The sequence below is a fragment of the Poromitra crassiceps genome (assembly GCF_964638095.1).
Source record: "Poromitra crassiceps genome assembly, chromosome: 2".
NCBI classification, from domain to species: Eukaryota; Metazoa; Chordata; class Actinopteri; order Beryciformes; family Melamphaidae; genus Poromitra; species Poromitra crassiceps.
This window is the reverse complement of record NC_139624.1, coordinates 72,770,604-72,783,505: the sequence shown is the minus strand read 5'-3', so window position 1 is coordinate 72,783,505 and position 12,902 is coordinate 72,770,604. Positions and strand designations below refer to the sequence as shown.

General features: G+C 43.5%; 1 protein-coding gene across 2 annotated transcripts in view; it reads left to right on the top strand.

Annotated features, from left to right (window-relative positions):
* stau2 (staufen double-stranded RNA binding protein 2) overlaps positions 1-12,902 on the top strand; it is a 260,599-nt gene that overhangs the window by 83,248 nt on the left and 164,449 nt on the right. For both annotated transcript variants that reach the window (XM_083631974.1, XM_083631973.1), the window contains exon 7: positions 9,052-9,159. In XM_083631974.1, the coding sequence (XP_083488100.1) occupies positions 9,052-9,159 (108 nt within the window). The remainder of the gene's footprint in view (positions 1-9,051; positions 9,160-12,902) is intronic.

Here is a 12,902-nt window from a genome sequence, read left to right as displayed (position 1 = left end):
GCCCCTTCAGGGCTTGAACCCCTAAATATAGCCGCAAGCGGCGATGGGCGGGGTTCAAGCCTTGCGCAGATGACAAAGCTTTTGATTCTGACTAGGACATCCTCCTTGATATATCTGACAAGTTTCGCGATCATTGGACAAACAGGTGTGGAGTTACAGCCTTTTTTATGTTAAGCCACGCCCATTTCTGGCGTTTATGGCGCCCCCTTTTGGTCGAATTGCACAAAATTTGACACACATGGTCTAGGATGGTCTCCGAAGACCTCCTGCAAGTTTCGTGAAGATTCCTTAATCGGTCATGAAGTGAGGACAATTTAGCTGTGAGGCCACGCCCCTCTCAACTTTAACGATCAATATCTCCGAAACTAAAGTAGCTTTCAAAAATCCAAAAATCACGATTGTAGAGCTTGCTCCATAGATGCTTCCTGGCGAGTCTGGTGCAAATCGGTCCAACGGTCTAGGAGGAGATGTCAAAAATGTGTTTTCCAAACTTTTCCAAATATCTCAAAAACTTTCCAGGCGGACATTGAGGGTCCTTATGGCAAATTTGTAGAGCAGGTCCACCTGAACATCTGGAAAAAAAAAGTTTGAAAATCGGACCAACGGCGTGGAAGTTATTGCCTTTAACATAAAACCGTCGATTATAGCGCCACCTTCAGGCCGATTCGAAAAACTTTCTTGAGCAGCTACCTGCCAACAATATCTGTCATTGGGCCAAATGTCAGGTCTCTACCATTTACCAACTCACGGGAATTTGCGTTGGGGCAGATGAACAAGAAGAAGAATAATAATAAACCGGGTGAAAAACAATAGGGTTTCAGCCCCTTCAGGGCTTGAACCCCTAATAATAAACCAGCAGAAAAGCAATAGGGTTTCAGCCCCTTCAGGGCTTGAACCCCTAAAAACATGAGATTGGAGATAAGGCTTATCTTGAAATAGAATGAGTTACACCGTCACTTAGATTTACTTTGAACTAAAAGGTTTCTCAGCAGTATAAATTCTCATTATGCATCTTCAGTTTTTCTTCAAACTCAAACAAGACTTTTCTTAGTCTATTTTTTATGCATCTTCAGTTTTTCCTGTCAAGTAAACAGTTTTGCCAGAAACTCAATTGAATGGTTTCTCTCCTGTATAACTTCTCATGTGTCTCTTCAGAGACTTGTTCAACTGAACTACTTTCCACACATTGAACTTCAACAAACAAAGACGTTTCTTAGTCTATTTTTGAAAAAAAAAAAAAAAAAAAATTATATATAAAAAAAAAAAAATTGCGATATGAGATTTAATCTCAACGATACATATCGTGACGTTTTACTATCGCGAAATTTCGTGGGACGATATATTGTGACACCCCTACTAAAAGACAATCACAACGTTGCAAGTGCAGTCCAATATAAACAATATATATATATATACGAGGGGAGGAGTGTATACCAGTGTATACTAGGCAATATAGGCATTAAATATGAATTGACATTGAATTTACATGAATTTACAGTCCGAATTAAATAGGCATTCAATTAAATATGAGTTACAGACTAAGCGGTGCACAATGTAGTTAACAAGAGTAATCTAATGGTGTAAAGTTCTTACATACATACGTACATATATTATACATAGACACACGCAACGTATGTGACTGTCTTTGGGCCGGTGCAGAGTGCGACCATGTGACTGTCTTTGGGCCGGTGCAGAGTGCGACCATGTGACTGTCTCCTGTGAAACACAAGCGATCTCACAGCATGAATCAGCTCCGTATCAGATCACACAATGAGGAGGGAGAAGGGAAGGAGCCTAGAGGGAAAGGCCCACCACAGCCATCCATACTCAAGTCAGACAAAGAGCTGGACACATCAAGACTACATCCTGCATTCCCATAGGTAGACTAATGGCATCAGAGAGTTGGACGCCGGTTCATAACACTGGATGAGGAATTGAATTGGTTGACAGTAGAGTAAGGCAGTTGAAATTGAGCCATACATATACAATCCTGCAAGGTAATGGACCAAAGTATTTTTTCGGAATTATTTTACGCTTGTGGAGGACTCACATGGCTATTCAAATAGGGGCAGGGTCACAGTTATTGCAACCCGATCTCATGGGAGAGCATACTGTATGTATGACGCGGGTGTTATCTCGTGGAATACATATGCAGAAACGCAGTTTCTCGTGCGTTTCATACGCAACTTCGCCTCGTCCACTTACATTAGAAATCTAACATGCATAATAACTTGGTTGGTTTAGGGTTATGGTTAGGGTCAGGGTTAGGTTAAGGCTTAGGGTTTGGGTTAGTGGTTGCGAGTTTGTTAAAGTCGAAATGAACCCAAAAATTACTTTTCTTTTCTTTTAGTTCAAATACCTGGGTATGCAGTGCACCTATTTAATAATGTATGCAAAGAAAATCATAAAAATCTAATTTCTTTAGTTTTTCACACTTTTTCACATCAAAAGTTCCTTTTTAAAGATTTCATTGATAACAGTAATCTACAGTTTGCTGACGTCACCTAGTACTATCAAATTTCTACCCCATTTCAACCAATCATATCACGACATGGCAGCTGTCAATCAAATCTTCATTTCAGGATAATTTTCTCTTCCAAAAGAAAGAGAAAATGGCGCCTAGTGCCTGTCATCTGGCAGAATTCCTATCCCATAAACTAACTACTAACTTGGCCAATTGTATGTTGATATACACAATAAAGAAAACGGTAATGCTTAAGAATGCAAAGAAATGTAAATGGCTCGCTAAAACGCGCATTCCAGGAATATCGTATTTACGTGGAAGTTATGGGGTTAGGTTTAGGGTTATGGTTACGGTCAGGGTTAGGTTAAGGGTTTGGGTTAGTGGTTGCAAGTTTGTTAAAGTCGAGCTGAACCCAAAAATGACTTTTCTTTTCTTTTACCGTAAATTTCGGACTATAAGCCGCAGCTTTTTCCCCGTTTTTTGGCCCTGCGGCTTATATAACGGTGCGGCTTATCTATGGATTTTTTCGGAAAAAAAAAAAAAGAATTCTCCTTTAGCACTCTTTCTAACTATAAATCCACTTCTGTTTTAATTTCCTCTCTTGCCCTCTTTTCACCACACCGCGGACACTGTGTGCACTGTAAAAAAAAACACAGGTGGTGTTGTGTTATGTTGTTTTGTTGAAATGTTAATAAATGGGAGCTTCCTCAAACAGCCATCTCTTTCCCGACAATCCCCTCTGTGCATGAACCCTTACATATGGTAATTAAACATTAAAACACAATAAAAAAAACAAAAAAAAAACATTAAAACACCTGCGGCTTATAGTCCGGTGCGGCTTATATATGTAACAAACAGGCAATTTTGCTGCTGCGGCTTATACTCCGGTGCGGCTTATAGTGCGGAAATTACGGTAGTTCAAATACCTGGGTATGCAGTGCACCTATTTAATAATGTATGCAAAAAAAATCATAAAAATCTAATTTCTTTAGTTTGTGCAAAGAAATTCCTTTGGCTCGTCATTCCAGGAATATCGCATTTACAGCAATAGCAATAAAGGCGCGCGCTTGAGAGCCTGGTTGTCAGGGGTCGCCCCTCGGAGATTCCAGGCGAGCGGGGCACCACCCATGCATCAGATTGTCCACTCGTTCCGCACGAAGCAGCTGGCTGCCTGGTACTCCGCGGATCCCACTCGCGTAGCACGACAACACGCTGAATCCCACTCAATTTGGGGGTGGAACACGCCGTGATTGGCCAATGCCAAAGCCAATCCCCAGAATTGTCAAATCAAATCATCGACACCCGGCATTGTGTGGCTTGTGGTCCGCCTCTCAACCCTGTCATCTCAGACAAGATTTGTTTGAGTCTCCGACGCTCGCGCTATTGCATTCGCCTCCGGTTCACTTCGACTTTAACGTTACTCGCCGCCATTGTTGCCGCCAAACTGCACGCCAAATCGCGTTTCTGCGTATGTATGACACGAGATAACACCCCGCGTGTCATACATACGCATTTCATGAGACTGGGCTGGTTATTGAGGCCATTTACACCTGTCATTAACATGTGTTTTCTGTCATCAGATTGCAATCAGATTGTAAACGCCCTCAAGACACATTGAAGACGGATTGCAATCTGATCGGCCAGACCACCTCCGGAGGTGGTCAGGCATGCATTGTGTACACATTGAACACAAGTGTAAATGCAAATATGCAATGTGTCCTCTCAATCTGGATACAGCAACTTTATGCGGATTGAGAGGACACCCATTTCTGCCATCAGATTGCAATCTGATGGCACAAAACACATGTTAATGCCAGGTGTAAATAGAATAAGGTTAATGTGGTCAGGTACAATCTGATTGCAATCTGATGGCAGAAAACGCATGTTAATGCCAGGTGTAAATGGCCTCATTGTGTCAGGTAGATTTAAGACCTGTTCTGGGCCGAATACCTGTCTATACATGGCAGCAGTAGCGTGGAATAGGCTTCCAGTAGAAATAGAAACGAGTCAGTCTGACCACAGTTTTAAATGTAAATGTGGGGAATGGTGGGCTGAACAGGGTTGAGGTAGGACCTAGGAATGTACTTGGATGTATAGTAGCTATTTGGGATCGATGGATGGAAATTATTCTCTTGACTTTATTGTGCCCTCCTTGATGTTTTTAAGATGTTTCTAAGATACATGCGTGTCAACTAAAGTCAACTAAACTAGAGACTGTCTTTGGGTGAACTAGGTACACCCATTGCAAGAAATCCTAAAAGATATTCCTATGGTCTCAGACAGTCTACTACTCCATATTTATGAAGACCGTCCTGTGCAACTCACAACCCACATGACTCCACAGACAATTAACGGCAGGTAGGATGTTAGATCTTTTTGTCTCAAGCTTTATTGTGGAGTAGTTTTGTCAGATCTGGTTATCTGCGTAAAATCCGCTGGTGCTCTTCCACTGACCTTTATCATCTTTTCCCAATCCGTTCTCCATGGAAGAGCTGCACACTAAAGCACAAATTATGCTCGAGCGAAATCGACGGCGCTGACTGCGCCGAGGGGGTCGCCGCAGCTGGGCGTCCTATTGGCGCAGCTCGGCGTAGGGGGCGTGCAGCTCCTCGAAAATGTGACTCCGCATGCAGCGTCAACTCCTTGTTGTGAGGAATGAGGAAATGCCATTTCCTCATTTTAACAGTGCTTGTCCCTCATCTAGCAACGCCTTGTGCAGGCTCACCGGAATGAGTTTTGAAATGGAGGGACAATAAAATGTCCCCCCACCGACATGATTGCAAGTTCTTGGTAAACGTCACGATAACGTTTTGGACGTGTACCGCAGCCAACGCGCCGAGTTAACGTTCTAGTATGCACAGTCTCGCTGTCGCCGCCCGGCGGCGGCAAGGCTCCAAGTCGAGGCTGCGCACACCCTTTTCAGCGCCTTTAATGCCTGATAACAACACACACTTGAGTCCTTGTTCTCTACTTTCTGGAGAGAGTTGTTGATCTTTCACAAAATCATGATTGGACCGTCTATCCCAGATCAGAGAAATGAGAAACTTTGATTTATTTCAATGGCGCTTTTCAAAACAAGGTTACAAAGTGTTCTTAAATTTAATGGCGTTCCCCTTAAGTGTGCGTGCATGTGTCTGTGAGCTCTCTGTATCCACAGAGGACCACCAGTCATGTCCTGGAATACTGAGTTCTCTATCCCATATCAGATACGGAGCGATGCCAGAAAACAGACAGGCTCCTCGTTGCAGCAGCTTGGCAGATGTCCACCCTCCGTGTGTGCGTGTGCGCCTGCATGCAGGTCGGCATGAGAGAAAGATAGAAAGTTTGAAATAGCATTTTGAGGGGAAGTGTGGCCATAAAAAATGCTCTACCATTTATTGGATATGATGAGTGGTAACAATTCACCGTTGTCTCCTGACATCCTGACACGTTCACACAGGCCTCGCACAGAAATAAACCATGTTGAAGCTTGGAAAAATGGTGGTTTGTTTTTGAATCAAACTATTGTCATGATTTTAGCTAGCATAACCATAACATCGAACAACAGGCTATTTGGAAACATACTGTATAACATAAAAGCAGCACTACTAAATGGTAAATGGTAAATGGCCTGCATTTATATAGCGCTTTTATCCAAAGCGCTTTACAGTCAGTAGGTACATTCACCCATTCAGGGACGTGCAGAGAACATTAGAGGGGCAGGGGCTCAAATTTATAAAAGGCACTTACGGAAATTTGAGGCAATTTGAAGGCCAATTTAGGGGTATAACTCATTTTAAATATTCCGATTTTAACCAGATTTAGAGGAATATCTCATTTTAGGATGAGACTTGTCACGGAAAAATAACTCCACAAACTGAATAATATTAGTATATAAAAGTTGCATGCTGTTGCAATACTGTTGTGAAATCATTTAAGCATCAATATTTATTTGCTCCTTTTCTCCCTTTAGGTTGTTGTACACTACAACATCCTAACAAAACTACAATATGCTAACTGCAAGTACAAGCATTGCATTACTCTGTGTCTACAGTTCAAATAAAACGGTACACATTGTTCACCATCAGCATGAATATTAGTATATTGTCTTATAATAATTAATATTTCGTTATTACTATCATTATTGTTATTATATATTCATGTGTTAATTAATTACTTAATTTGTTATTTAATTAATTAACACATTCACTGCCACCAGTTTTTTTTTACTGTAGGTAGCTTCTGCCAAGTTTTTTTTTTGAGGATTCTGGCTCATCTTTCAAGAGCCGAGGATTATTTTCTGCTAGTATTTTGTGAACACAAAATATCTCAAAAGAACTAATAGAATGTGTGCTTTCTCTGTCTAAAAGAGTTAGTTTGTAGAGTTAGTAGTTATGTAGGCATTAGCAGTTGAATACAGCATGGTTTCAGCGTCTGAAAATTTAAGCTGAGATAAATGGCTTTTTGTGAAATTCGATAGAACAGTCACTTTAACCATTTATTTTTGGCATCAGTAAGACGTCAGACATCTAAACAATAGTTTTGAACAGTAATTTCCTCCATAACAGCAGGAAACCCCCCTCTCCTTCAAACTCCTCCCTCCGTGTGTGTTCTCCTCTTCCCTCCGTGGCTGCAGCGGGTGTGTGACAAGCGAGTTGCTGTCTGTGCTGCCTGGCTGCCCCTCGTCGGGCGAGTCTGGATGGGCTCGCTCGTTTCTTGGGGTTTCGGTTGAGAGCTTTGATGAAGCTTTTGCGATTCTGGTCTTATTTATGCTGCGTGTTTCAAAGTGTGTTCCACCCATAATCTATTATGCAAATTTGCAATCCCCCACCGCCAGCTCCCTGCGCGAAAGCGAAAGCGTTTTCACCAATCCATTTTCATGAGAATGGCTTCCTCACGCGGCTGTTTTTTCTTGGCTTTCTCTCGTCTGGAGAGCACTGTCGCCACTTAGTGGGTCGGTAAAATAGATTATACACATTCAATACCTCCCATAATTTTATAGGAGATGTAAAAGGGGTTGATCGACGTCCCACCGTCAAAAAAAAAAAAAAATTTTTGGACGAGATATCTCGTCCACGGCAGTCAACCGTTTGTTTCTGCTTGACGAGATATCTCGTCCACGGCAGTGAACGTGTTAATATAGTACGAATATGAATAGTTAATTAATATAATAATTAATAATATAATGTGTGTATATATAATATAATAATAATAATAACATATATTTTATTTATTTATTTATTTATTTATTTATTTATTTATTTATTTATTTATTTATTTATTCATTCATTCATTCATTCATTAATTTAAGTCGAACAAGAGCCACACCAACTACCCAGGCCAGTAGCCATAAATGAGGCTCACTCAGTCATCACTGGCTACTGGCTACGGAATACATATCGATATCAGACAAAGCCGAATTACAGTTGCAGTTATTTAACTCCGTTTTTGCTATATAGACCACCATAAAATGTGATTTGCATCTCCTCCAGACCTGCCCTCAGTGCCCTGGCACATAAACACAGACTTTAAACTAAAGCATAAAAAAGCATTGAGGTGACGTCTCGACATCTCGGGGCTGGCGGGGTGTAAAACGGCATTACAGGCCGCTGCATGCCTGTCTGCACCCCCGAAATTTTAACATGAAACTGAAATGGGGGGGGGGGAGGGGGTAGCTCTCTGTATAATTCTTTGTTTTGACAAACATACATCATACCTGATTCACGTTGACTGATATCTGTCAGTGTGCGTGCGCCTGTGCTGTTGCTCAGTCTGCATGTGCAGAGGACGGGCCGTCTCGCTCTCAACAGTCAATGGGCAAGCCACCATGTGGCTGCTGCCTTCAGGGGCAGCCTAGAAAAACACTGGTCCAAGTAGAGGCCTATTAGGAATGGTGCATTCAAGGCCAAGAGAGCTCGGAAAATGCAATTTTCTTTGAATGCTGCCTTCAGTGACGGCATGGAAAGGGTAATTTCCTTACAAAGCACCATTAGAAATGTTGCATTCATGGTCAGGAAAGGGCACTTTTTACAGACTGAAAAAATGGCAGGGGCTCAAGCCCCCTTTGATGTCTATGTGTGCACGTGCCTGCACCCATTCACACACCGATGGCGGCAGGTTACCACGCAGGGTGCTGGCACACCAACGGGAGCAATTTGGGGTTCAGTGTCTTGCCCAAGGACACTTTGACATGCAGACTGGAGGAGCCGGGAATCGAACCACCGACCTCTTTTATCCAAAGCGATTAGTGGACGACCCACTCTACGTCCTGAGCTACAGCCGCCCCATGCTCTTGTCTGTCTGTGGTCGCGTCAACTGAATATTTTCCCTCTTTTACCCCATTTTTCGATCAATGACAGAAAAATGTGAAAGTTATGTCACTTTAACACATGTAATAATAGATTATGATGGAAGTTTTTACAACGAGAGAGTGTAATGCAACCGGTGCTCTTGGTGTTGGTTTGGGGGGGGGGGGGGGGGGGGGAGGCGGGAGGCGGGAGGCGGGGGGCGGGGGGCGGGGGGCGGGAGGCAGGAAATGGGAATGGGAATGGGAATGGGAGTCACGCGAGGTGTGACACCCCTGATGTCTTCGCCTACTTCTCTTCCAGAACCCAGAGGAGAAGGAGGAACAAGAGGAAGGCATTGATCCCAGCAAATCCGAGATCAGCCTGGTCTACGAGATCGCCCTCAAGAGGAACCTGTCTGTCAACTTTGAGGTGAGGAAGATGTGACAGAGTTGTGACATTCATTTTTGCCCGAAGCCACCTATGAAAATATGAGGCTGTTGCCATGATTATTCTCTTCACTATGAACTGCTTTTTCTTTTGCATAATATCAAGTGTCATGTTGATGTTACATTTGGCCTGGTTCTGTTTGTGACATCACCTAGGTCAGGTGTGGTTCTGTTTGTGACATCACCTAAGCCAGGTGTGGTTCTGTTTGTGACATCACCTAAGCCAGGTGTGGTTCTGTTTGTGACATCACCTAAGCCAGGTGTGCCAAATTCATTTTAGTTCACGGGAGACATGCGACCCAATTTGGTCTTTAGTGGGCCAGACAAAGGGAATCAATGCACAATAAACCTAGAAATAACAACACCTTCAAATTTCCAGTTTCTTTTAGTGTAAAGAATTACAGGTAGATTTTACCTGTAAACAAAATGATCAAAACTACTGTCTGTTCTGTGCATTACAATTGACGGCAACTGTCCAGCTTTCTATATTCAAAGGTGCTGAAGATAGTTTATAATTTAGTGATGACTACAGAAAACATGAATAGGCTACTTGAATATATATATATATATTTTTATATTTTATTTAGCAATTAAAAAAATTTAGAACACAGAAAAACAAACCAAAAACAAACAAACTCAGATACAGTAAAAAAAAAAGGAAAGAAAGAAAAAACATACATACACTAGTGCCACCAGTTACATACAGCTTGTAAATATACTGTATATAAATTATGCTTGTAAATATATATACATATATAAATGAGTGGGATCCCACACGAGGGAGGAAGACCGGCCGGGCGAGTCACCCATCAACCCTAACCGTCAAGGTAGGCCAGAAACGTGTCCCAAATAGTTTGAAATCTGGCTACTTGAATATTTAACTTGCTCCTGAAACCTGCCTTAAGCCCAATTTATGGTTTGTCGCGCAACACTTTTGACAGATATCAGATCAGTTTTTCTGATCCGATATCTGTTGAGACTCGAGAGACAGTTTCAAAAGTGTCGCGCGATGACAAGCCATAAATTGGGCTTTAGCCTTTCACAAGTGCATCACATTGGATTGAACGACTTCTCAGTGCAATTTTCACAATTTGCAAAGTCATCATGTGAAGGAGGGGGGGGGGGGACTAGCGTGATCCCCCCACGTGCTATCTCCTGCCGGTGAAACCCCTCGCTGTCAGGTGAAAAGAAGTGGCTGGTGACTGCACATGTATCGGAGGAAGCATGTGCTAGTCTGCAGCTCTCCCCAGATCGAAAAAATTATAATAATCTATACACTTTCTATCTATTATAATAATAATACACAGAGCCAGCGTGAGGGCTTTGGGCCGGTATGGGTGGGTGCACTCTATTTGTGTCATCACCTAAAACCAAAGATAAGGTCATGTATCTGGAACATAGAGTCGTCAACTCATCATGAGTTTCTGTCCGGGAATGTGAAATGATTTAAAGCTAACGAGGAGTAAAGTGACTCGTCACACTGATACCACTCAATCCCCCCAATGATACACTTGTGAACTGCATTGGTCACATGTTTTTTTTTACCCAGTTTTACTTCATTTTCCCATCTGTGACATCACTTGGGTCGATGAGATAAAAAATAATAATTTGCGGTTGGGAAGTTTCAGTGCGGTCATCATCAATATGCTTTGGACATTCTCTGTTGTTGTTTCTGGACATAATGCACAACTGATGCAGGTGACTCAATTAATAAGGCATGCGTCCATTTGGCTGGCCAAATGCAGCACAGTTGAAAGCACAAAGCAACGTCAACATTGGCCTTTTGTGTTTTTAAGAAAGTATGACACTCTATTAATCATATTTGGGACATTGGGTCATTGTAGCAACAAAAGTCATAAATCACTGCAGCAGGAAAAGTCATAAATAAATAAATAAAAAAGGCAAGTATAAGCGTTATGTAAGTAAGCAACAAATAAGAAGCAAATAAGCCAGAGCTGGGCCCTTATGATGGTTCTGCCTGGCCTGGAGGTCCAAGACAAACCACACCATTTTACTTATGAAGCTAGACACATCGAAGGAGATTACCTAAATTGGCTGTTTTGAATGATGTTAAATATAATAAATACTGAAGAAAAAGTGCACAGAATGTTTCCTATAAATTAATCTAGTGATGAAACTAGAGGTTACGGCATGACAATACTTTTTTTTGCCCCCGGCAACAATCTGGGGTTCTCATGTGGCCCCCCCCCCAGGAAAAATAATTGCATAGCCCTGAAATAAGCAGTAGGAAACAGTAAAAGACTATAAAAGATAATACAACAGCTGCATTGGAGAGAAGTTGTTGGGCAGTAGAGGGTTGGTAACCAGGAACGACTGCAATCTTCCACTGTTGGCCACTGATAAGCAGGGGCGTAGTGAGGGGGGTAAACGAAAGTTTCCCCATCTCTTTGAAATGAGGCACAGAGTTTATTCCCCTATTTTCACATCAACTTTATCAATCAATGAGGGGGAACAAGGTGACTAGGATAGTTTACCCATCTCTGTATTTAGCACTACACCCTTGCTGATAAGCTCCAGTGGCTTTAGTGGGAGGTTCACTGCACTGCTCAAGGGAACCTCATCTGTAGTTTTCCCAGGGAGTCGCACCATTAGGCTGCTGCCACCTCCATCTTTTCTAAGTGGATGAAGTGTGCAGTGCAGCGTATCCTCACATGACCCTGTGGGTCCACTCGCTCTCCTTGGCTTTCACCATATCTGAGCTGACTCATCCAGCTCTCTCTCCCTGATCGCCCCCTGCTTCTCCTCCTCCTCCTCCTCCTGCACTCTGCAAGGTGCCAAAAACAAGGGGAGGCTCAGTTTACTCTGTGTGCCCCCTCCCTTCCTCCATACAACCCCTCCCTTCCCATCTCTCCTTCCATCACACCCACAAATCACAGAGAGGGTGGTGGTGTGTTTGAGCCAGGGAGATGGGGGGAAGGGGGGGGGGGGGGGGGGTCGGGGTAAATCACAGAGAGGGTGGTGGTGTGTTTGGGCCAGGGGGATGAAGAGGGGGGGGTGTTGGGGTAAATCACAGAGAGGGCGGTGGTGTGTTTGAGCCAGGGACATGAAGGGGGGGGGTGTGTTGGGGTAAATCACAGAGAGGGTGGTGGTGTGTTTGAGCCAGGGACATGAAGGGGGGGGGTGTGTTGGGGTAAATCACAGAGAGGGTGGTTGTGTGTTTGAGCCAGGGAGATGAAGGGGGGTTGTTGGGGTAAATCACAGAGAGGGTGGTTGTGTGTTTGAGCCAGGGAGATGAAGGGGGGGTGTTGGGGTAAATCACAGAGAGGGTGGTGGTGTGTTTGAGCCAGGGAGATGAAGGGGGGGGTGTTGGGGTAAATCACAGAGAGGGCGGTGGTGTGTTTGAGCCAGGGACATGAAGGGGGGGGGTGTGTTGGGGTAAATCACAGAGAGGGTGGTTGTGTGTTTGAGCCAGGGAGATGAAGGGGGGGTGTTGGGGTAAATCACAGAGAGGGTGGTGGTGTGTTTGAGCCAGGGAGATGAAGGGGGGTTGTTGGGGTAAATCACAGAGAGGGTGGTGGTGTGTTTGAGCCAGGGAGATGAAGGGGGGGGGGGGTGTTGGGGTAAATCACAGAGAGGGTGGTGGTGTGTTTGTGCCAGGGAGATGAAGGGGGGTTGTTGGGGTAAATCACAGAGAGGGTGGTGGTGTGTTTGAGCCAGGGAGATGAAGGGGGGGGGGGGGTGTTGGGGTAAATCACAGAGAGGGTG